The following is a 22,824-nucleotide window of genomic DNA, read 5'->3' on the forward strand; positions in this document are numbered from 1 at the left end:
TGGCTCAGCTTGAAAAGAAACCCATAAAATGTGAATATTTTGTGCATTATATGTACTATATGTATATTATTAGATTGTAAGCCATAATAATCAAAGTTTAACAAATAAGGGCTTTAAAAAAATAAAATAAAAAAAATTTCAAAATACAACATCTCGTCGAGGTACAAAATATGAGAAAAATACAAGGTAAACACTCATGGAATGAAATTTGTTTTGTCCTCCTTTAACTCAGACTTTTGTGGGGATAACACTGTAGATCTAATTATAAAGCATTTGTATCCATTTAATGAACTTGCAGGCTAGTTTTGTAGCATTTTTGTAAAGATTTACCCTGAAAAGTGACCCTGCAAGTTGTGAAATGTGTCTATAAACATGTCCCTGTGAAGACCTGGGATGCTACAAATATGTTTGGAAAGTTAGGAATGAGTTTGTACCACAAGCAACATTATAATTTAGTGGTTTCCTCTTTCATTGCTTCAAATGAAAAAAAAATCAGTTATAGGGCCTTAAAGACACAAAATAAAAATAAAAAACATTGGAGTATCAGTGTCAATTTGAAAATAAAAGGTATTTGGACATATCTTTTTATTTAGTAAAGCTGGACTTGATAAGCCTTAACGAAGAAAAATACAATTTGAATTAATCCATAAAGTGATTGAAACAAGGGTGAGTGTTTCTCCATTTACAACAAATGGATGTGGTATTTTGCAAGAAGAAAAACAATATTAACAATATCGGACACAGAATTTTCTAAACCTTCAAAAAAATGTTTTTTTAATATATTCACATTTAAAATTGGGGATGTTCAAGATTTTAAGAGATAGAAAAATCTCTAATATCACTCCAGAAACCGTTACTGGACACAAAATAACAAATAAAGGCTTGACATATGACACTTTGCATATGTATATATATATTGTAATGGGTCTATATCATATATTAGTTTCACATTATAAGTTGAATTACAGAAATAAATGAACTTTGCACGATGTTCTAATTTAACCTGCATGTCCTAATTGAACGCCTTAACCAATAGGAGGCGCTCGTTAATTTGACGTGGCAGTTGTTGCAGTCATTTGTAAAGTTAGAAATAATCTAGCACTAATGTGTAAACTGTATTTAACTGTGGATGTATCAAGAGACTTCTTCTTTCACGGGAAAATACATGCCCATCAATTTAACAAGCATGTAGGTCAACCTCCTCTCTGGCACAAATACCCATGATTTTATTGGAGATCGTGGTGCATTAACTGAATATAAAGAGAAGCCTCTTATTTTGAAAGAGCCGTTCCGGAAGTGGTCACTTTAGCTTGACTTGTCTTTGTGCCCATCCCCGGCATCATCTCCACATTGAGGTGACTCTTCCTCCAAGAGGGAAGCACCTACAGCCGGATTGTTATTGAGGAGATACTAATATGTTGAGGAAAGCAAACTGCAGCTTAAAGGTAACTCGTTGTATAATAACGATTGGTTTACAATGCGGAAATTTGCCAGATGTCTGGTGTTTACAGATGTTTTGCTAGCATGCAAGCTCCCTTCTTCTGAGTTAATTTGGCTACCTGTAAACACTCTCGTTTTCTAGATATATCGCAGCCATATGCTGTTTATTTTGCTTTCAATATAATGACACTCACTGTGGAATAGCGTACAGTGAATGTAAATGGCTTAGGTTTGAGTCAGGTGAACTATAGTCAGGGAGCTGTAGTGCAAACAGGAATAACCTGTCAACCGTTCAAGGTGCAGTAGGCCATGGATCTGACGGGACGAGTGTGCGGTCATTCATGAAGGGATGGCCTTTAGACATTTAAAATGTAGAAACAACTCTTTTCTTTTACCACTTTTTTTGTCTAGAAATTTGTGTGACCTAAAACTTAAAACTAAGTAGAACAAATAGGACATCCCATTGTATTGTATGGCTTTATAGATTATGGCTATTTTATAATTCTCTTTGTAATAACCTATTTTCACACAATAAGTTGACAACATTGTAAAAGTCAGACATTATGTAAATAGGTGGGACAGGAGGACATGGGCCTAAATAGCTGGTGATGCAGGTGGTCACCAAAAAGGTTTACTGTGGGTAAAGAACATCAATGGTTCTATATTCTTTTATTTTGTTTGTAAGTTTAATTTAATTCATTTAGCTGTCACCTTTCAGTAATTGTTTATCAAACATGCTCAACAAAATAGAAACCAAAGTTCTGTCTCATGGTGCAGATAATGTGTGCTGATGATTGAAGACCAAAACACACACCAACATGAAGAGAAGGCGGGTTGACGGTTTCCTCCTTGAGGTCTCAGTCCGAATCGGACTGCTGCTGATATTTATGTGAGTTCATCCTTAACTCCTCGACGTGTCAATACTTTGAGTTTGTTCAATGATCTGTTTGTATTGTGTCCTCAGCGTGACAGAGCACCTTCCTCCTTTTACACGGCAGATTCAGGCAGAAGAGATGTGGCTCTATAAGTACCATCATGTTGAGGCAGACCATGTCCCCACCTCTCTTATGTTTGTATGTCATCTTAATTTAATGTACTTGTCCGTTAACCTGGTTTACTTTAATGCTTAGTTGAGTCTTGGCTAATTGCTGCTAAAGTTACCTCATTCTAAAAATGTTATAAAATATATAGATTCATAAAATGATTTATAGGTGACTTAAAGGAATAGTTCACCGTTTTTCCATACTGAGATATGTTCTTACCTGAGCTTAGACGAGTTGATGCGTACCTGTCTGGTCTTTGTGCGTGCCCTCAGTCATGCAAAACGACCAAAGATGTTGTTGGCATTTGGCCTCTCCCAGTATATTCCTATAGCTCCTAACGGGGGGGAGTTGGAAGCTACCACGCTCTTCCACGGGCACGCAGACCAGACAGGTATGTATGAACCTGTCTAAGCTCAGGTAAGAACATATCTCAGTATGGAAAAACGGTGAGCTATTCCTTTAAGATAATAATATAGCTTCTGTAATCTTGTATATTTGTTTCCTTCCTGAAATGAGTCTTTGTGTTTCTCTCAGGGTATAGCTTGCTTTGTCCCACTTCTTGTAATCATGGCTTTCACACTTACGAAAAAGGCACAGCACAAAGATTTCAAAGAAGCCTCTCTTGGTATGAGCCAAATAGCAAATTGGTTACAAAATGTTTAAAATCTGTTTATATATTTTTTGTTTTTCTCGTACGACCTTCTTCAGCTGTTACTTTGACACTGGTGTTAAATGGAGTTTTCACAAATGTCATCAAGCTGGTTGTGGGCAGGTAAGTGCTGAAATTAGAACAAACTGACCATCAATTAACAAGTCATGCAGCAACCGTAAAGCTGCTTTGGTTTGTGCCCTAGACCACGACCAGACTTCTTCTACCGCTGCTTCCCAGATGGCCATGAGAAGCCGGAGCTGCAGTGCAGTGGAGACCCTGATGCGATCATCGAGGGCAGAAAGAGTTTCCCCAGTGGACATTCTTCTTGTAAGATCATTCATTTGATTTTTCTGTATTTCCGATGAGATCAAGGGCCGAGCTAGCTATACGCAATTGCACCGCATTGAGGCCACTCTGATTAGATGACATTGCACAACATTGTCGTTACTGTTTTACTGCTGCAGTTGACAAAAATGCCTTGTATTCAATAAAAAGGTTAATTGAACAGGCGTAAAACAATCATCGGCAAACATAAGTTCAGATTCAGATGCCCTGACAGAAAATTAGCAGCCTGTAGTGTTCCCTGGAGCCGGTGCTTACAGCGGCGGTTTAAAGAGAGAGAAGGAAAAGATGCGTCTGAGCTGTAGCACGACTCAGCTGCAGGGGTGGACTAGAGAAACTTAGGTTTCTGTCATTTCTGTTGTCAATAGTTTAATAGGCTATATCCCACTCTCCACAAACATTTCTGCTTGTGGCACCAACATGGCTTGCAGCGGCCCTGCAAAGGCAAATATGCTCAAAACTTAAATAATAATATATTATTATTGTTGCTATAAATGAGTACACTGCATCAGTATAAGGCACCTGAAATCAACTCTACTTGTTTTGTAGTTGCATTTGCAGGTCTGGGTTTCACCGCTTTCTACGTGGCAGGAAAACTGCATTGCTTCACCCCAACAGGCCAGGGCAGATCATGGCGGCTCTGTGCCTTCCTCACCCCTTTACTCTTGGCGACTGTAATCGCTCTGTCCAGAACCTGTGACTACAAACACCACTGGCAAGGTCAGAGTCCGTCCAACATTTTAAAAATTCAGCCCTGCAGTCATTGAAGCATGCATGTTATTTTGTTACAGATGTCTTAGTGGGGTCTATACTTGGTCTGGCATTTGCCTGGCTGTGTTACAGACAACACTACCCTGCTCTTCAGGACCTTGACTGCCACAGACCACTTTGTCATAGAGAAACTGTGCCAGCTGCACAAGAACGCAAGTTAGCCAACTGTAGCTACACCCTGCCTGTGTAGAATTGTTGCTGTTATGCTGTATATTTTTTTCTGATGTCATTCTGTTGAGAAAACTGGGCAGTGGAGTCTTTTATTTTTTTATTTTTTTTTCCTTTTCTTGTCCATTTCTTTGGAATTCAAAGTAAAAAACAAAACACATAGAATGACAGTTGTGTTCTATAAATTTTTTTAACTTATTTTCTTGTTTTTATTTTATTTTTATCCTTTTCACTTTGTGTACTTGTAAGAGGATTCTCCCGGGAAGTCCCGGGACACTCTGGAGGGTCTGTATCTCTAAGCTGGCCTGGTGCCGCCTCGGGATCCCCCCAGAACAGCTGGAGGAAACGTGCGTGGATAGGGAAGTCTGGGCATCTCTGCTCTCAAGCTGCTGCCTCCGTGACCTGTGCCCGGATAAAGTGGAAGAAAATGTAGGGGTGGGTGTAAAACCGGAGCCCTGAGATACACAAAGTGAAAGTATCCGGCTTCTTGTGTGTCTTTTATCTCAAGACTCTCACATTTTCTGATTGTCAGATGGATCTGATATTGTGAAATGAATCTTATTCCAAATTCCACATTATGTCAATGTAGCATGTTGTTTCATGAAGTTACACAGGTGGCACCACAACAGTCTGTTTTTCCCACAATGATTTGCCTCTTTTTTTTCAGTGCAGGTGTTACAGAATCTCATTTCTTTGCAATTAAAATTAGGTCGACCAGGACACAATACAAACAGAGCTAAACAGTGACACTCCCACTCCTTGGGACAACTGTGACAGAACTTGTATAAAACTGGGACAAATGACTGGTTTTGGGACAAAAATCGGGTCACCCTCACTACATGTTTCTTCTTTACAGTATTGTCAATACCTTATATTTGTAGCAAATGTTTAAATTATACATAATTTATAAGTCATGCATATTATGTAATCAATTTACACAGATCAAGTTCAGAAATTTCAGGATAAATGTATTAGGGAAAAAAGGTAAGACATTGTGCCTTTCTTTCTTACTATGTTGCAAAGGAAGAACCGCATGTGTATGCTCTCTAACTTGTAATGGCTCACTTTGCAGAACAATGTTCCTCTCCTTCAGTTTGACAAAACAATGCACAAGGTTTCTAAACTGGCATGCAACCTTTCTTTACCTCAGAAATATTTTGTTACTGTTTTTGATGCACAAAAATAAATGTGGATTTATAGAGCAGATTAAATATTGTGATCATTATTGTGCCCACCCACCTTGAAAAGTATACTGCGATGTCTTTAAATAATGCATAAACTAAACATATCTTTTTACTGACTGTTTTCAGGCCTCTGGTCCTGCAACTGTTCCTACATGTTTCAAACTTCACTATTATTCCTTTCTTAATAAAGAAATCTTACATATCGTTTTCTTTTTCTGTCTTTTTTTTGTTTTGTAGCTTTGTTACGGGCGTACGTGCTGACGTATGTACTCGTGACGTACTCGTGACGTAGGTACGGCCGGTTTGTGATTGGCCTGGAGCTCGTGTAGCTTTGGCGCCACATTTCCAACAAGGAAACAACAAACGCAGCAGAGAGACCGAACACAAGTCCCTTTATTCTATTTTATCTTTGATTTTACATTGACAGCTCTGTAAAATGTTCATCACGGACATTAGAAAGGAATTCTATGAAGTCGTGGCCAACCAGGTAAGTCACACGATGCTGATATGTGTGTCTAAAGTTGACAACAGCTTTGTGACTGTTTTTTGGTCCATATGAATATCCTTGTATTTCTTGCACTAGAGAGTGGCCCTCCTTGTTGCAGCCGACATAGACGCTCTTTGCGCTTGTAAGATATTACAGGTAAGATAAAGCACATCAGATGAGCTGTTGTAACGATGAAGATATTTGAAGTCACCGCTTTCAGTCAGTCTGTCAGATCTGTGCAAGAAGTCAACACATTCTCTGTCTCCAGGCTCTCTTTCACTGCGATCAAGTGCAGTACACACTGGTGCCCGTCACTGGATGGCAAGATCTGGGCACGGCTTTTCTTGAACACAAAGAACAGGTGCGTTACCCATTATGTGAGTTGTGTTTCTACTTATGTGCTGCTGAACAGAGCCTTTAATCCTTTGGTGTTCATTGTTGTGGACTTGATGTATATGTTTGTTTCTTTGTTTTGTCGTAAATAACCATGAAAAAGTATTTAATTTGATTTATTTGTGTTCTAGTTCCGCTACTTTGTTCTCATCAACTGTGGGGCAAATGTTGACCTCCTCGAGATGCTCCAGCCGGATGATGACACCATATTTTTTATCTGTGACACTCACAGACCGGTAGATGTGGTCAATGTCTACAATGACAGTCAGGTGCATATCATTAGTGCTTTCCCAACTAGTGCTCTTTACATATTAGTTTTACGGTGTGCGTTTTTACCTCAGGTGAAACTGTTGATCAAACAAGATGACGACCTTGGTGTGCCCTCCTATGACGATATCTTTAGAGATGAAGATGAGGAGGAGGAAGGTGATGACTCTGGAAATGACAGCGATGACGGCTCAGAACCATCAGGCAAAAGGCGACGATATGATGAGGTGCGTTGAAAAAGTATAATCACTACCTTTAAAGGAATAGGCCACTGTTTTTACATACTGAGATATGTTCTTACCTTAGTTTAGACGAGTTCATTTGTACCTGTCTGGTCTTCAATTGTGCCCTCAGTAAACACAGCACAGACGGTGTTGGCATTTAGGAAGGCAAGGCAGAAGCTACCAAGCTCTTCCACGTTTTCCCTATTTAAATATTGTTACATGACGTGTTACACTACAAAGTATAATAACACAAAATTAAACAATGTGGATTTTCTAAGCGGATAAAAATGGGAACTCTATTGCAAGGCGTAATAATACCAGGAGTAGTTTGACATCCACAGTAAAGTGAAGATATTACTGCGCGGATGTCGAACTACTCCTGGTATTATTGCGCCTTACAATATAGTTCCCATTTTTATCCGCTTAATTTTGTGTAATTATACTATATAGATGCTATAGATACAGACGGCATCTCGTCATAGAAGGGGGCGTGGCTTCACCGAGGGGGAAAATAGAATCTTTAGAGAAACACCATTTTTTTCACTCTTTTTAGGCATTTTCTGGTGGAATATGAACTTATTTATCACATAAGTAAAGTCAAGTGTAAATCGGGCCTATATGGATATTTTCTCACAGCAGATTGTTCAGTAGAAGTGAAAAAACAGCAGTTGTAGCTAGCGCTAGCTAACCGTTAGCATTAGCCCGATGCTAACATGAAGCATCAAGTGTGCATTCTCCGTTATTTATGTATTTTTGGGCTGTTGAACTACCTTGCTCCTCCCATGTCTTTGTATCTTTATTTAGTACAAAACTAAATTCATATTTCAGCATTTGTTAAAGTAGTTTTTGAATAATTAAAGAAAGTTTAGATTTTTCTCCAAATTGTTTTCCCCCTTAACTGTTTTCAAACATGACCATATATGGGCGAATCCAGAGATGCCGCCTGTATCTATAGTGGAGAGGAGGTGAGGATAAATTCTAACACCGTTTGCGCTGTGTTTACGTGACTGAGGGCACGCGTGAAGACCAGCCAGGTACAAATGAACTCCTTTAAGCTAAGTGCATTTTCTCCAGTTCACACTTACCCAAATTTAAAAGGTTATAGCCTATATACACCTCATTTGAAAGCTAAGACCTACAAAACTGATTGTGACTTTTTTTTATTGCGTTTTTGTTGTGTTTTCGTCTCTTTTGTTGTTGTTTTTGGTCGTGTTTATGTAATTTTTTATTGCTTTCTTCATCGCTTCTTTTCCTTGCTTTCTGTCACTTTTTAGTCGTTTTTTATATTGTGTTTGTGTATATTCTTCCTTTTCGGGCCCGTTTTTATCACCGTTTTGTTGCTCTTTTGTGCCCCTTTTTTGCTTTTTCATTGCGTTTTTGTCACTTGTTAATTGTGTTTTTGTCGTTCTTTTGTCTTTTTCTTGTGACAATGGTGGGGGGTTAAGAGGTTAATAGTTACTGGCGAGTAAATTTAACTAGATCACGGCTCTTTCAGGGTGCGCTGGAAAGAAGAATTGAGCGACAGCGAGCCAAGAGGGAGTGGGAGGCACGGAGGTTTGGGAAACATTATTGAACTGATAAGAAATTAAAATGAGGCGGTGTAGTGATAACAAGAACAATTGTTCAATCTCTTCCTCTTGTAATTTACAGAAGAGAAATCCTGTTTGATTACGAGCAGTATGAATATCATGGGACATCAGTGAGTGTCATGTTATTCTGATATATCTTACTCTCATTTCTGATTTGCTTTTTTCATGCATGTTTTAAATCATAAAATGTAATTGTTGGTTGTCGTCTTGTCTTCTGTCAGGCTTCCTTGATGATCTTTGAACTGGCCTGGGTTTTGACAAAGGACACCAAAGACATGCTCTGGTAAGGTTCTTCTATTGACCTTTTCTCCAGTTCGACTTTACCCAAATCTAAAGTTTCTCGATTGGAGCCTACGGATCTTTGTCCTTGTGTTGTTGCCTTGGAGACATTTATTTTACGTTCTTTTTCATCTAATTTTTGCCAGTTTTTTGAGTTTTTGTCACTTTTTTTGTTGCATTTTTGTCACCCGTTGTTTTTTTTGTTTTTTTTGTTTTTTCATCAGTTTTTTGTTGCATTTTTGTCACTTTTTTTTGTTGCTTTTTCATCACTTTGTTTTGCATTTTTTGTCACTTTTTTGTTGCATTTTTTGTTGCTTTTTCATCATTTTTGTGTGTTATCACTTTTGTTGTTCTTTCATTTCTTTTTGTTGCATTTTTTGTTGCTTTTTCATCATTTTTGTGTGTTATCACTTTTGTTGCTCTTTCATTTCTTTTTGTTGCATTTTTTTGTGTGCATTTTCATCACTTTTTGTTGCATTTTTGTCACCTTTTCACAAAGTTTTTATATTTGGGTAGAGCCAAACTGGACAGAATGTGCTAATGTGTTAAGAGTTTAAATCATGATATTTGATTTTTCTAAGATTAAGGATCTTTCTTTGTTTCCTTGTGCCAGGTGGTCCGTCATCGGTCTCACGGATCAGTGGGTTCATGATAAAATCACCCAGTAAGAAAATTGCCAATACTTTATCTCTCAGAGCTTTTTAATGAATTTAACACAAAACGATCTTCTTTTTCAGCATGAAGTACATTACAGATGTTGCTACTTTGCAACGGCACGTGTCGCGTCATAATCACAGAAATGAAGATGAGGAAAACTCTCTCTCCATTGACTGCATGAGAATATCATTCGAATACGAGTATCCTTTTGTGAGCATTCAGCAGTTTCTCATTGGTGGTCGGTTCTATTGTGGTGGTGTTTTTGTTCCGGTAAAGACCATTTTTCCTAAACTATAATTTTAGCCTTCGCCTAACACTTTATCAGCATTGGTCTCTCTATGAAAGTATCTGTAATTCCTGCTACACGACCTGCAACTTCAAACTATGGACTCTAAACGGGCAGAAAAAACTTCAGGAATTTCTTGCTGACATGGGGTGAGTTATGTAACAATCAACACAGATTAAAATATTAAAGCATCTTTCTTTGATGTTAATTCAGCCATAATATGTACAGCTTACCTCTAAAGCAAGTAAGGCAAAAGTTTCACTCCATGGACATGTCTATCAAAGAAAACCTTAAGGACATCATTGAAGAATCCTCCAATAAATATGGGTATTTATTATGTTGACCTGGTTTATACTTACACTTTTACTTTCTGATTGACCTTGTTTTCTTTCTAAGCATGAAGGACATTCGTATCCAAACCTTTGGAGTCCACTTTGGATTTAAGAACCGTTTCTTGGCCAGTGACATGGTTCACGCGACAACTGCTTTGCTGGAGAGCACAGAAAAAGATGAGAATGACGGAGATAACTTTATTAAAGCTCTTGATTCTCTCTCTAGGTGTGTAGAAAAACTACTTTTAGAAAATCACATTATCTTTTATTTGTATGTATTAAACGGTACACGCTTGGTCTTTTACAGGAGTAACCTTGAAAGACTACATTCAGGCATTGACCAAGCTAAGAAAAAGTTGATTGCCATCCAACAAACTGTAGCCAGCTGCATCTGCACCAACCTCATCCTGTCTCAGGGCCCTTTCCTCTACTGCTACCTTACGGAGGTCTTTCAATTAAAATAAGCAGATACTTATGATACTTACTTTGACCTTTCTTCCTACAAGCATTTAATCCTTTGTTTCAAACAGGGAACTCCTGATATAAAGCTTTTTTCAAAGCCTCTGGCACTGACTCTGCTCTGCAAGTACCTGTTGAAGGCTTTTGTCCTTTCAGTGAGCATTTAACCTCATAGGCATTATACATTTCAGCCAATGTGTTTGTGTTTATATATTTTCTGTCTGTATCAGACCAGGAATAAGCGCTGCAAACTATTGCCTCTTATTATGGCTGCACCAAGAGACACTGAGAAGGGAACGGTCATAGTTGTTGGAATACCACCAGAATCAGAAACCTCAGATAAGAAAAAGTAAGTTTAATACATCTTGTACCAAAAAAGTGTAGTTTTAATCTTTTGTTTATTTAATTTTTTCACTCAGTTTCTTTGGTCGAGCGTTTGAGAAAGCGGCTGAGAGCACGAGCTCCAGAACTCTTCATGACCACTTTGACACTTCAAGTGAGTGAGAACTTCAAAAGTAGTCATCTTGACTTCTGTGTTATGTTCCTTTTTCATACCCAAGATACTCTGTCAATAAATGTAGTGAATTAAAAGGCTTTTACAGATACTTTAATTTGTGATCACCACAGGTGAGTAGCCAAAATATTTACTCAAGTAACAGTAAAGTCACGTTGAAATAATTTTACTCTAGTACAAGTAAAAAGTAATGACCCAAACAATTACTCAAGTAAAAGTACTTGAGTAAAATGTTACATGAGTAACTGTTTGAGTGTAAATGAGTTATTGTCACTGACGACATGAATTGTGTGAAACAAAACATAAAATCAAGTGGAAATCGTGATAGTTAAAAGAAAATCCAAGAAAAAAATGGCAGAAAATACATAAAATTAAATCATCTTAAAGAATAAGCAGCATGAGACGATCTACATTCAATTATCATCAAAATTAAGCATTAAATATTTACTAGTGGAAAAAGTAGCAATTATATTACAGCAAAAATACAGTAAAAGTACCGGATTATAAAACTACTCTAAGAAATATAATTGAAAAGTATTTCCCGCCTCTGGTGATCACTAGGTGGAGCACTTGTGCAGCAAAAAATATTTGAAATTCTTTTTCTTTTTCTTGCAGTAATTGAACTGAAAATGGAGGACAGAAGTAAGTTTCTGGATGCACTTATTACTCTTCTGTCTTGAGGCGCTCAGACATTTGTCAGTGTAATGTTTTAATTTTATTTGTGTCAGTGTGACTTTTATTTCTACTGTGGTCGTATTTTATTCAGTCTTTTATCCATTTTATATAGAATTGTATTATACATTTTAATAAATCTTGTATTAATTCTCATACTGATCTTTGGTGGATTTGGTTCTGTTTAGGAATAAGAAAGAAACGTTACGTGTTATATTATTTAACATTATAAAAGTTTGTTTGAGGTGATGGTAGAAGAGGGGCCAGAGATCAACACAACCATCTATTTCTCCTATATTCAGGAGCTTGGCAGCGTTTTGTCTGTTGGCACGAATATTGAGCTGTGCCAAAGCTTATCCATTGTTGTTCCTTTCATGTTGCTCCAGGTGTTTGTGTACTTGAAACCAAACTTATTTCCCTGAGAATAAAGCACATGTAGGTTAATGAGGAGCTGGTGACCTTGGTCCAGTTGCAGCTTGTAGGCCAGACTTCCTGATGCTGGCCCAGAGCGTGAATTTAGAGGTGGGGTCTGACCGCTCTCTGCGGCCTCATTAAGATTCTAATCGTTCCTGCATCAGGATGGGATCATGGCCTTAACAGGGTGTTGTTACAGGAAAGACGTAATGCCTATAGCACTCAAGTATGCCATGGTCGTACAATGGGAAAATCAATACAAACTCATTCTCAGCAGAGAGCGTTTGCATCACCGTGCAATAAACAGCCTATGAGTCCAAAGATTAGGAACAACCGCCTTAATGTAAATGTTCAGCTGTGTGAGGAGCAACAATAGGCTATGTTTTTCCCCCTGTAATATTCAAATCCTTTTCCAAGCTATAGTTAAGCCAGGACACACTACTATTGTGTTTTAAAATACATAACCTTTTATTCTTATTGTGATCAAAGTGAAAATATTGTGATGGCCTGACATGCAGCGCTAGTGCACCAGTCCAGCCGATCAGCGTCTTGTCTTCCATCAATCACTGCGCTCTCCATCCCCCTCTGGCACCTCTGGCGATGTGGGGCACTGGCCTTTCCGCCACTCTGAGTCCCAGGAATGTAGTGTGTAAAACACACACACGGGGAAACGTGTCAGAGACGGGTTGTTTGATATGTGCTCCTCAGAGCCCGGCCTCCAGGAGACTGAGTGTCATGAGATTGTTTTGGTTTAATGAAAAGAAATTGCCTACAGTGCAGTTGCGTTTGAGGAATTCTTGTGCAGACTGACTGCTGACATTTGTCTTATCAAAACCTTAAATAACCCCTTCCACTTGCATATCTGCTTTGGCATAAACCAGCCAGCATACTGTACAAACATTCAATGATACTTGATGTTGTTAATGTTGATTATAGTTCAGAAATGGAAAAAAACCCTCGAAGCCTGTATATGTATCAAACAGTCTGGAAATTGGGTAGAAGTTCTTACGGACTTTTGAATAATTCCCAAAGGCAAAAATAGTTTTCCAACAAAAATGTTGCTCTCAGAAGGTCTTCTTTTTTACATTGTTCTCAGTGGTACAGGTTGCTCAAGCACAAACTGCACATACTCTAAGTCAGGAGTACTAATAAACAAAGCAGTGCTTCCATTGGACAAAGGGAGGAAAGCATTGGTCATGTGCAATTAGAAGAATACTGAATTGTTGGCCTTGAAAAGAGCTTTGCATTCCCTAAGTGCCCGTTTAGTGGTCTTAATCTAAGCCCAGTGTGAGTGCGCTGCATTATGTTGGCTTACAGTGTGCATTCACTTCAGAGTAAAAATGTCTCTTCTCTCATTCTCTGTGGTAGGTGGCTCAGTCATGCAAGTTCTCATGCTCTGTGACTTTACCGCTGTGCAGAAATGCCCTCTCAAAGCATTGGACAAAATATTCAATGTAGGCCCATAAAACATATCTAACAGAACAGGAAAAATAAACTTAAACGTCACCCATGTCGTGATAAGAAAAATGCTGGAGTTGTTTTTGAACGCACATAACAAACATTTGCCAACCATGCCAAATCAGAAATGTCTCCCATCCCGCCCCAGACATTCCTCGAGCTGCCAGGCGTCATCTTCTTCTCAGCAGTGGGTTGTCACTCACCACTTTGATCAATCCAGCCTTCTTTAAATATGGGGGCGACTTCTTATTCTTTATCTCTGGTAATTGGCAATAACAGTACCGCAATGATCTCACTCATACAGGCACAGGGAGGCAAAATACTTCTCAAATCATCCTCATATTTCCAAGATAAAATCATCCAGAAGCACCATATTTGTCTCGGTGTTAGGAAAACATTTCACCTGCAAGTGTACAAGTACTGTTTGATTGTAGATATTATGACCTGATATCTAAATATTGTGTCATATTAGAAATGTGATTGAATATTTGGGTGAAGATTATCAGGTTATGTGAGGTTATGTTCACTTTCACCTTCTTCATTTTACTTATCAAATTAGTATTAGACATGATTATGATGATAATTAATAATGATGATGTAATTTTACAAATTACAAATAAAGAAAAAACACATTCAGTATACTATATTTTTAATTGTTTAATATATATTGACCTGGAAGTATTAGATGCAAAGTTTTGAGTTGTGTTGTGGTGAATACACTACAAAGTGGGCTGAGGCCGCTCCTCCTCTCCACACCCTCAGTGTTCCTTCCTGTTTCCCGTCCCACTGTCCGCTGCACAGGAAGCCCGCCTGTGTTAAACCTGTGACTCATGAGCAGTTTTGTGACATGCAAGAGAAAGAGCAAGGTGTTTTTCTGAGCTCCCTCTCTAACCTTGTTGACTCTTGCTTTGTTTGAGACAAACGACTTATGAGGTCTTAAAGTGTGAACACAAAGACACATTTGTGCTCCCTGTTTAGCCACCTGCTGACTCTTGGCTTTCACTGTGTGTAGGCTGTGTTCAGCTGAGGCTGCACCTGCTGGCTGAGTCACTCAATAAGATATTGCTTCAATACTCAAGGTTCTTCATATAAAATACAGTAGCTACATTTTGATTCTCAATTAAATGTAAAAGATAAAGATCATTCCATGACGCAAACATCTTCAGCCATTAAACGGCAACAGTACAGTAAAAAGTGGATAGTGAAAACATCATAAATAGCATAAATTGTGGAGTGATGACATCATTGATCAGTTCAAGAAAATGACCCCAGACTCCCCAGAGTTGGGAGCAGAGTTCAAAGTTCATGTCATGAGCAATGTCTCCCTTCGCTTGCTTTAGTGACTGGGCGAAAGTGGAGGGAAATGACATTCACATTGTACAGGTCAAGTTCAAAGGTCAGACTGTGATCCCGGAGCTATGTGCTTTGTCTCTGATTCTCTTCAGTGACATAATCAGGGAACGAACATTCCTGCATATGACTTTAGAAAAAAAGTTGATCCATTTCTTTGTGATTGACTTTAGCAAGGCCATGTGTTCAAACATGTATTGATAATAACAGAGATACAAATATTCTGCTGTGACAGCACTTTTACACTGACCATCACGCACTCCATGCAATAAATCCCCGCCGCATGCTCCAGACTGCTGTGTGTGTCCAGCTGGAATGTCTGCAGTCCAGGCCTTTTATTACTCCATCCATACCACCACATTATAGGCTCCTGTCACCAGGCAACTGCAGGTTTGAACTGGTTACCATGGTGAGGGCCCATTGAGTGACGTTGTTGGCCCTATTTGTCTCTCCTCTTGGGGGAATGTGGGTCTTTTTAAGGTGCACCCCCAACTCTGCACACACCCCCACACAGGCACTTCGTCACTGTGCGTGGAGACTAAAGGAGTGGAACTAACAAAAAGACAAAAACATCCCTCTGAAGCAGACCAGGCCGGACCTCAGCGCGGCCCTTTGTTCACAAACAATCATACAAGGGCTGCTGAGAAATCACCAGATTACTGGAATCAGAATCAGACTAATGAGCCCCATTTTGAAAATAAAATAAAAAATCAATAAAATCAATCACTTCTGCTACAAGTTATTGATACATGCCCTCAATGTGTTTATTATTTACAGTGAAAAGTGGCTATCCCATCAGTTTGCATAAAAATGTTTATAGCATATTGCTACTAAAAATGAAGACATTTCTATTGTATCGGATTGTATGGGCAGTTAACAAAATGTATGAATTGTGAAATAGCAAAGGTTTAGGATAATGTACTATTTCTAAATAATTGATTTCAGTACAATAAGTTCAAGTTGTATTGCACTCATGTGTATATAGAAGTGGCTGCTAAGATTCAACAAAACAAGTATGAATACTCTTTTGAAATCCAGTTATAAGCTAGTTGCTCTACAAATTATTATTTACTGAAAGATTTTACAGGCCTTGAAGCATTCACGGATGCTATGGAAAATATTAGGCCTGCAGTGTGGCCTATCATAAGCCACATTCTGATACACAAGAAGACTTTTTGTGTGTGGCTAACGAGTAAATACAGTTGACTTGCGGGAACTTTCTGCATTGCTCTAAATTGGACGCTATTCTCGGAGTATGACGGCGGCGGGTGGGAGCACTTTGAAAGGGGTGGGGGGCACTATATTGTGAACTGAACAGCAGAGCCCCACTCTTTCAGAAAAGGGCATTGTCATCTGGATTTCTGTGGCAAACCAAAATACTTTCTCTTACCGTGGGGGTTTGTGAATTCATAGTGGGAGCTATGCATTACGCACAGCCAAGCAAGATACTGAAGTCCTTCATGTCATTCTCTTGATCCAAATAATACATAATAATACAGTATTACCATGCGTTTTATCAATATACTCGGTTTAATTTTAATGAACAAAACAATATTGCATCTCATACAAGTGAATAAGCAAACATGATGATACATAAACATTAAACACTGTTTATTTTGAAGTTTTCGTGAGTAAAGTAACCATCATTAAGTAACCATCAGTATCATATTCCAGGTGCCCAATGCAGTCACAATGCAGGCTTAAGCAAAATACGACCACTGTTTTAAAGGGCCTTCAAGCGCTTACAATGTTTAACTAACTTGGTACAAATAAACAATTGGGTTTTACGCGTGCGCATTTCCTTCATCGTCTATTGTTGGCATCCACAAAATCGTCGGAGAAGCCCACTTGTGGAAGTGCACTTGCTACTGCACGACATTGTGCTGACAACGCAAAACAGGCAAACAAAAACAAAAAGAAACGCGTGTAGCCAGACAAATCCAATGAAAGATGAACACAGAAACGTAAACAATTCAAACTCAAAGATTTTGGAACGCAAAAAGTACCTAAAAGATACTCTTTTTGTAACAAGTCAACTCTTCACAAAGTCTTTCTTAAATTTTCAGTACAAAAAGATTAGTCCAGAATAAGTGGTCAAAACAGATGAGGCGCTTCCAATGATTCAGAAGTCCAGAGAAACCCTGCAGGTGCAAAAATAGAGTCTGGTATATTAAACAAAGTTTTTAGGAAGCTCCGTCTGCGATCATTACGCACACAGGGCGCACGGCTACACGTAATTCCTCTTGTCATATTCTCCGTTCTGAGAGGTTCTGGTTTTGGTCGGTGCATATTTGACTGAATATCCCGAGTTACCACTGGAAGGACACGAGCAGCAGAGCAGTGTACCACCGCTGAGTAGCAGAGCAGTGGCAGCCCATCCGATATAAAGCGCTGCGCCAATCTCTCTCTTTTTAGACGCGGGCACCTGCGGGTTGTAGAAGTCCGAGATGATGTTATTGGCCATCCAGCAGAGAGGAACCAACACAAACAGGCCGCTGATGATATAAAGGACTCCACCGGCGTTCACCACCCGGGCTTTGACGTACTCTGTGCGGATGCAGTTGGTGCATTGAGCGCCCGCGATAACCACCATCAGCGCCAGGACTCCCATCACAGCAGAGATGATGGTGAGGGCTCGAGCTGCCTGCAGGTCATGGCTCAGAGCGAGGATAGAGTCGTGCACCTTGCACTGCATCTGCCCCGTGCTCTGTACCACGCAAGACATCCACAGGCCGTCCCAGATGGTTTGCGCGACCACGATGTTGGCCTCTATGAAAGCCGTTACTTTCCACATGGGGAGCCCACAGGCGACCATCACGAGCAGCGAGCCGACGACGCACAGCGACAGTCCCAGAATCTCCAGACCGGCCGACACCATGGTGATTCTTTGAAGGTGAATATGAAAAACACGCTCTGAAACACGGCAAGCAAAAGGTGTTTGAGATTGTTTTCGCTTTATTCTGGCCTAAAGGCGTCTTGTTACTTGCACATGACTCGGTCTTCGGGGGCAAAGAGAATCGCAGCCGCTCCACTCGCTTTGTTAGTGAAGTGATGTGAAAACAACTGGAACCGCACAGTAACATCGGACCACGAATGTGGGGGAGGTGGGGGTGTTTGGAGCGCAGGAAAACTTTTGTCCAATCAGCTGCGACCGCATCCTTGGGAGACCAATGAGAGCGCGGGGAAGTTGTGCGACTGAACAAAGCGGTCCAGAAACCTTTGTGCGTTTGAACAGTTATATACAACGAATAGACAGTGGGGTGTCTGGGAGGGGTCTTGAAGACGTGCCGGGGTTTGATACAACAACTTGTGGCCTACTGGTCAATTTTACAGCTTGTTGAGGCTTGGCCTGTTCGTGCGTAATTTGCGCGCTGCCAGAGCAGGTGCCAGAATGAAGGCATATAGGCTAGAGCTCTTTCAGGCGCGCAAGATACAGACATGATCTTAAATGAGGCAACAAATCCTGAACATTGTGTTGAGTCAAGTTCAGGACAGTCAAGGAGACTATTTGTGAAATAACTTGAATGCTCACCAGCCATGTTGGATAAGGCATGTCCAGTCCGGTTGGTGGGAACATAATGGCGCATTGGCGTCTGTCGTATAAGACCATAGCCAGAGGAGGGCGCTCTCTCGGGGATCATTTCCGGGTTTCCTTTCTGGGCTGGGACAGCGGCTTGAGGGAGAGTGGCAACTACTGTGAGTGAATAGTTTCAAAGTTACACGCAGGTAAGATCAATGGACACAGCTTCTCGTACGTTTTACAATGTGTCATAGAAAGTTGTTGAAATAAGGAAAGACGGCATTATTGTTAACCATGTCCCGACAAACTAGTCTGGCAATTTGACACCAAGCGCGATGACAACTGTTGCTGCTGTAGGACCATAAAATAGAATGAAACTGTACCCGCCTATCACATATAGTGTACAACTGACATAACCTCAAAGACGGGTCTATGTTGATATACTCACCTAAAAACTCCAAATACATTAGTTAACATGCGTAAAGACAGACTACCACGAACTGGGTGTGGTGTGTGGCCCTAACATACTCCAAACTGACCGTAACATTTTCTTTTGTTGTTGCTTTTTTTAATAGGCTACAATCATGCTTGTATTTTTACATATCCTTGGCCACTGCTGCTTAGCATAGTGCTCAAACTGTAAATTAGGTCAAATATTGTTGGGATAAACTCTGGTGTGGGGAGATTGCATTAACAAAAAAAACAGTTTTTTTTTGCCTACAAACTAACTTTTCATTGTTTGGTCGCAGCTAATAATCTCTTCATCTGTAATTCTGAAGGTCTATGGCAAAAGTAAATTTTATGTTTGACAGTCCGACAATAAGAGGGAAACAATAGCACTTTGTGGTGGTTCGGTGATCTAGTGGTCCATAGATTCTATTGAACAAATTATAATTCATCTTTAATTGCTCGTTTGTTCCGTGAACACTTTCATTCATCCTTCTTTGATGAGTGAGTGCACAATACAAGATGTTTACAGAAATAATTTGAGAATCATATATTGTGACCTTTTGACCCTGTGCAGTGTGGCTATTCAATAGATGCTGACAATGGACCTTTTGTGGTTTTTGGGTTGTTATAAACATACAACTTTGGTCCTAGTTTAGCCTATTGATTATGTATTTCATCACTGAACCAAAAGTATCTTATTCCTATTTTACACTTATGTGGTCTTGCCGCTGATCCTGTACTCCTGTACAGTTTGTTGATGCTGTACAGTTCTTGTAGTTGTGGAGTCTTTATTCGGCTCACACTTTATTTAGTCTTAGTCTTAATATTCCAATACATTTTTTTGTCCTGAGCTCCCCATTTTCATCATCGCTTGTATGTCTTATTTCCAGGTAATAAATCAACTATACATTCATGCCAAACTTTAATTAATTAAAGTGGCTTTTTCTCTAAATCCAGCCCCCCACATGCTTGTGTTATTGATAGCTTTGTACCTGACCTGTAAGGGACTAAGCTCCTCTGGTTATTAAAACATCATCATTCTGAATATTAGAGAGTACTGTATGCCTTTTATTCTAGGGTTGATGCTCACTCCTTACAGAAAGAGACAAACACATTATCAACCTCTATGTTGCTCAATTAGATATTACTTAATCCGAACCAAACCAGTTCACCATTATGATTTGGCAGCATGTTCGACCTCTGCTCTAGGCTGGTGGCTTCAAACACACCAATTTCCATATGGGAGTGGCTTAACCTTTGATGATGCTCATTTTTCACCTCTATTGTATGTCTCATGATACGATCACGTTTTCATACAAAGCATTTAGCCAATAGCCGGCCAGGCTGTACGTTTATTTGGTCGGGACAGTGCATGTTTGAACACATATGGAACTTGGGCTAATTTCTATCTGTGGTTCCCCACTCACACACACTCTCACTCATCCTGGTCTATTGTACATGTTTTTAGTGGTAGGGGAAATCAGAGAACCCGGAGGAAACCTATACGGAGACACGAGGAGAATATGCAAACCCCACACAGAGAGGCCCTGTCCGGGGATCGGACCCAGGACCTTCTTGCTGAACAGCTGCACAAGCTTAATCCAAGCTGACATACATTAAATATATATCATCAGTGACTGAGTGTGTGCACGGTGTGCTTGTGTGCTTGTGTGTGTGGGCTTCTGAGGCGGGGTACTCACGTGGGCATGGGCGCGTGCACGCGGAAGTATGAGTGTGTAAAAATGCGCACTCACCTGGTGTCCGGATGAGAGGGGTCTGGTCTGGGTAGCCACAATTTTTGTTGACCGCACCGCACCCATTCCATTATCATAGGACCCAGCCTCATATCCTCTCCGTGGCTAAAAGGTTTGTTGGAAGCCGCAATACTAGGGCTGGACAATGAATTGAAGTTTAATCAAAATCATAATCTTTACTTTGGTCAATAATTGTCGTGGGACTTTATAATCGTCAGGTTTGCAGACATTTCTTTGGCAGAAACAGCACCTAATTTTGGTGTTTGGTTTGAGACAATGGGAGATTTGGATGTGTTAAATGATACTGGGGGAAAGCTTTTGTTTTTCTGTCTAAGTTCATAAATCAGCAACATGTATTTATTTTTTGTATGAAATAATAATAAAAAGAATAAATCGAAAATCAAGATCGTTCAATATAAGGATGATTATTTTTTTTCCAAATTGTCCAGCCCTAACCCAACCTGAACAAATCACTGCATATCAGGAAGCAGATGTTTTGCTGCAGCCGCCAAAGAAAATAGCCACAGATTATTTGAAAACCATGATTTAAAAGATTACCTCCCTCCCCTAAAAAACGTTACATATTGAAGTGTAAAAGTATTTGCTCCGACCCAGTTCACAACGTTTTGACCTCTGCCTTTAATGGCTCCATCGTTTTTCCAGCTCAGTGGCTGTAGTTGGTGCTGATTGGGAACAGGGGTGAGGCACGTGGTCCTTTTTGCTCCTCTACCTCAGCTGCCAGTTGGAGGGAAAGTTTCAGGAACTGCTGGGATAAACAGCCATTGTTCTCAGTGCTCTTGATGAAACCAGCCTGTCATCGGTCACCATCTTTGCCCACTTTCATGTACAGTACATTCAGAGATCCTGCAGATTTACACATTACTATTGTCGAATATGTGTGTAAATGTGTGGCAGAAGGTTAAATGAGGTTCCCATTCCCATGCTGCCTGGGATCCTCAACTAATGTTACATAATGTGCATCTCCACTGGGCTGCACTCGTCGCCCGGCTCTTCCGAATGCTTATCACACGCCACCTCCATGGACCAGTGTGTTGACGATAAAACAAGCCCAGCTCTTCCTGCTCACTCATTGTGTGGCTAATTTATCAAGTTGACTTGTTACTCTGTCGTTTGCCAGGGGTCATGGAGCGGGGCAGAACACACAAAACTCTCCAGTGGGGAGAATTATTCTCCTCATGAACTTTTTTCAAGCCTGATGAACCACAAATGTTTGACTAACAAATCGAAAATATTATTTTAAGATTAATGCAGTTGCATTTATTGTATATTATTGGCTTGGTAGTGTAAAGCAGCATTTCCCAAACAGGGGTACAGGGACCTGGGGATACTTGAGCACGTAGCAGGAGTACTTGGAATTATTTCAGATAAAAAAGAAAGTTGTAGAATTTCAATGTTTTTCAGTAAAAGGTTTGATTTTGAAAGTAATTTTGAACATAACACACTATTAAACACTGAATAATCTTTGTTTAGTTAGTCAATTTGTAATAATATTGTTACAAGATCCTCGAGGTAGGGGGTACTTGGAGTATAAATTAACGACTATGCGAGACAGAAAAGGTTGGGAACCACTGGTGTAAAGGACACATAATTGTGCTAAATATGAGTATTTATATGTAATATGTTTGTTTTTGTTTATTTTAGACTCAGACATAAAGCCATGTCGGGAGAAAAAGGAAAGGCAAGTAAAAGTATTTTCTGATGTTTTTAAAACTATTATATACACAACGTACCATTAGACACTGGAGCGATGGCTGCTAGAAATGCGCCTCTGCACTCCTATGTAGGTATTCCATTAAAATTCACCCATTTCCAGCATTCACATTAACAATATCTAATTGATAGAAAAAATCTGTGCTTTCTTTCATAATAAGGACATTTTAAGTGGCCCCAAACTTTTGAACGGTAGTTTATATATATTGTTCTTAGGTTTGATGGCAGCAGTAAGATTTCTTTTAACTTGCATTCTTTAAAAGGTTTTATTGCACAGTTATCCAGTAAAGGCATGCAGTGATTTATGAGCATTAGTGAAATATGCTGGAAAGGCAGCAGGCTTAAATTGCATACACAAAGGCTGTAGCAAATGCTTGAATGTAACTCC

At 39.7% G+C, this 22,824-nt stretch overlaps 3 protein-coding genes across 3 annotated transcripts; 2 read left to right on the forward strand and 1 right to left on the reverse strand.

The window, feature by feature from the left end:
- The first annotated feature begins 1,314 nt into the window (after positions 1 to 1,314).
- On the forward strand, positions 1,315 to 4,520 carry plpp5 (phospholipid phosphatase 5). Its single transcript, XM_079566027.1, has 8 exons — positions 1,315 to 1,445; positions 2,218 to 2,329; positions 2,405 to 2,513; positions 3,018 to 3,108; positions 3,192 to 3,255; positions 3,338 to 3,462; positions 4,027 to 4,197; positions 4,269 to 4,520. The coding sequence occupies exons 2-8, from the start codon at positions 2,259 to 2,261 to the stop codon at positions 4,436 to 4,438; spliced, it is 801 nt and encodes a 266-aa protein (XP_079422153.1). The 5' UTR covers positions 1,315 to 1,445; positions 2,218 to 2,258; the 3' UTR covers positions 4,439 to 4,520.
- A 1,440-nt stretch (positions 4,521 to 5,960) lies between these two features.
- Positions 5,961 to 11,812, forward strand: cdc45 (CDC45 cell division cycle 45 homolog). The gene is made up of 18 exons (XM_079576038.1): positions 5,961 to 6,087; positions 6,184 to 6,243; positions 6,356 to 6,448; positions 6,612 to 6,749; positions 6,822 to 6,974; positions 8,467 to 8,525; positions 8,622 to 8,670; positions 8,782 to 8,843; positions 9,453 to 9,503; positions 9,577 to 9,696; positions 9,800 to 9,931; positions 10,011 to 10,109; positions 10,179 to 10,340; positions 10,422 to 10,560; positions 10,645 to 10,728; positions 10,804 to 10,922; positions 10,993 to 11,069; positions 11,703 to 11,812. Exons 1-18 carry the CDS (start codon positions 6,037 to 6,039, stop codon positions 11,765 to 11,767), a joined length of 1,713 nt encoding a protein of 570 aa, XP_079432164.1. The 5' UTR covers positions 5,961 to 6,036; the 3' UTR covers positions 11,768 to 11,812.
- Positions 11,813 to 16,113: 4,301 nt separating this feature from the next.
- Positions 16,114 to 18,166, reverse strand: cldn5a (claudin 5a). The gene has a single exon (XM_079582617.1). The coding sequence runs from the start codon at positions 17,857 to 17,859 to the stop codon at positions 17,209 to 17,211; it is 651 nt and encodes a 216-aa protein (XP_079438743.1). The 5' UTR covers positions 17,860 to 18,166; the 3' UTR covers positions 16,114 to 17,208.
- Between the last annotated feature and the right edge of the window lie 4,658 nt (positions 18,167 to 22,824).

This window comes from Gobius niger (assembly GCF_951799975.1).
Source record: "Gobius niger genome assembly, chromosome: 1".
Lineage (NCBI taxonomy): Eukaryota > Metazoa > Chordata > Actinopteri > Gobiiformes > Gobiidae > Gobius > Gobius niger.

What these genes read in the sequence shown, in the direction of transcription:
- plpp5 (XM_079566027.1), top strand. Translation starts at nt 2,259, where the DNA reads ATGAAGAGAAGGCGGGTTGACGGTTTCCTCCTTGAGGTCTCAGTCCGA. An exon ending in GGACTGCTGCTGATATTTAT is followed by an intron (nt 2,330 to 2,404) that starts GTGAGTTCATCC and finishes TTGTGTCCTCAG; the next exon opens with CGTGACAGAGCACCTTCCTC. An exon ending in ATCAAGCTGGTTGTGGGCAG is followed by an intron (nt 3,256 to 3,337) that starts GTAAGTGCTGAA and finishes TTTGTGCCCTAG; the next exon opens with ACCACGACCAGACTTCTTCT.
- cdc45 (XM_079576038.1), top strand. Translation starts at nt 6,037, where the DNA reads ATGTTCATCACGGACATTAGAAAGGAATTCTATGAAGTCGTGGCCAAC. An exon ending in TTCTTGAACACAAAGAACAG is followed by an intron (nt 6,449 to 6,611) that starts GTGCGTTACCCA and finishes TTTGTGTTCTAG; the next exon opens with TTCCGCTACTTTGTTCTCAT. An exon ending in ATGTCTACAATGACAGTCAG is followed by an intron (nt 6,750 to 6,821) that starts GTGCATATCATT and finishes TTTTTACCTCAG; the next exon opens with GTGAAACTGTTGATCAAACA.
- cldn5a (XM_079582617.1), bottom strand. Translation starts at nt 17,859, where the DNA reads ATGGTGTCGGCCGGTCTGGAGATTCTGGGACTGTCGCTGTGCGTCGTC.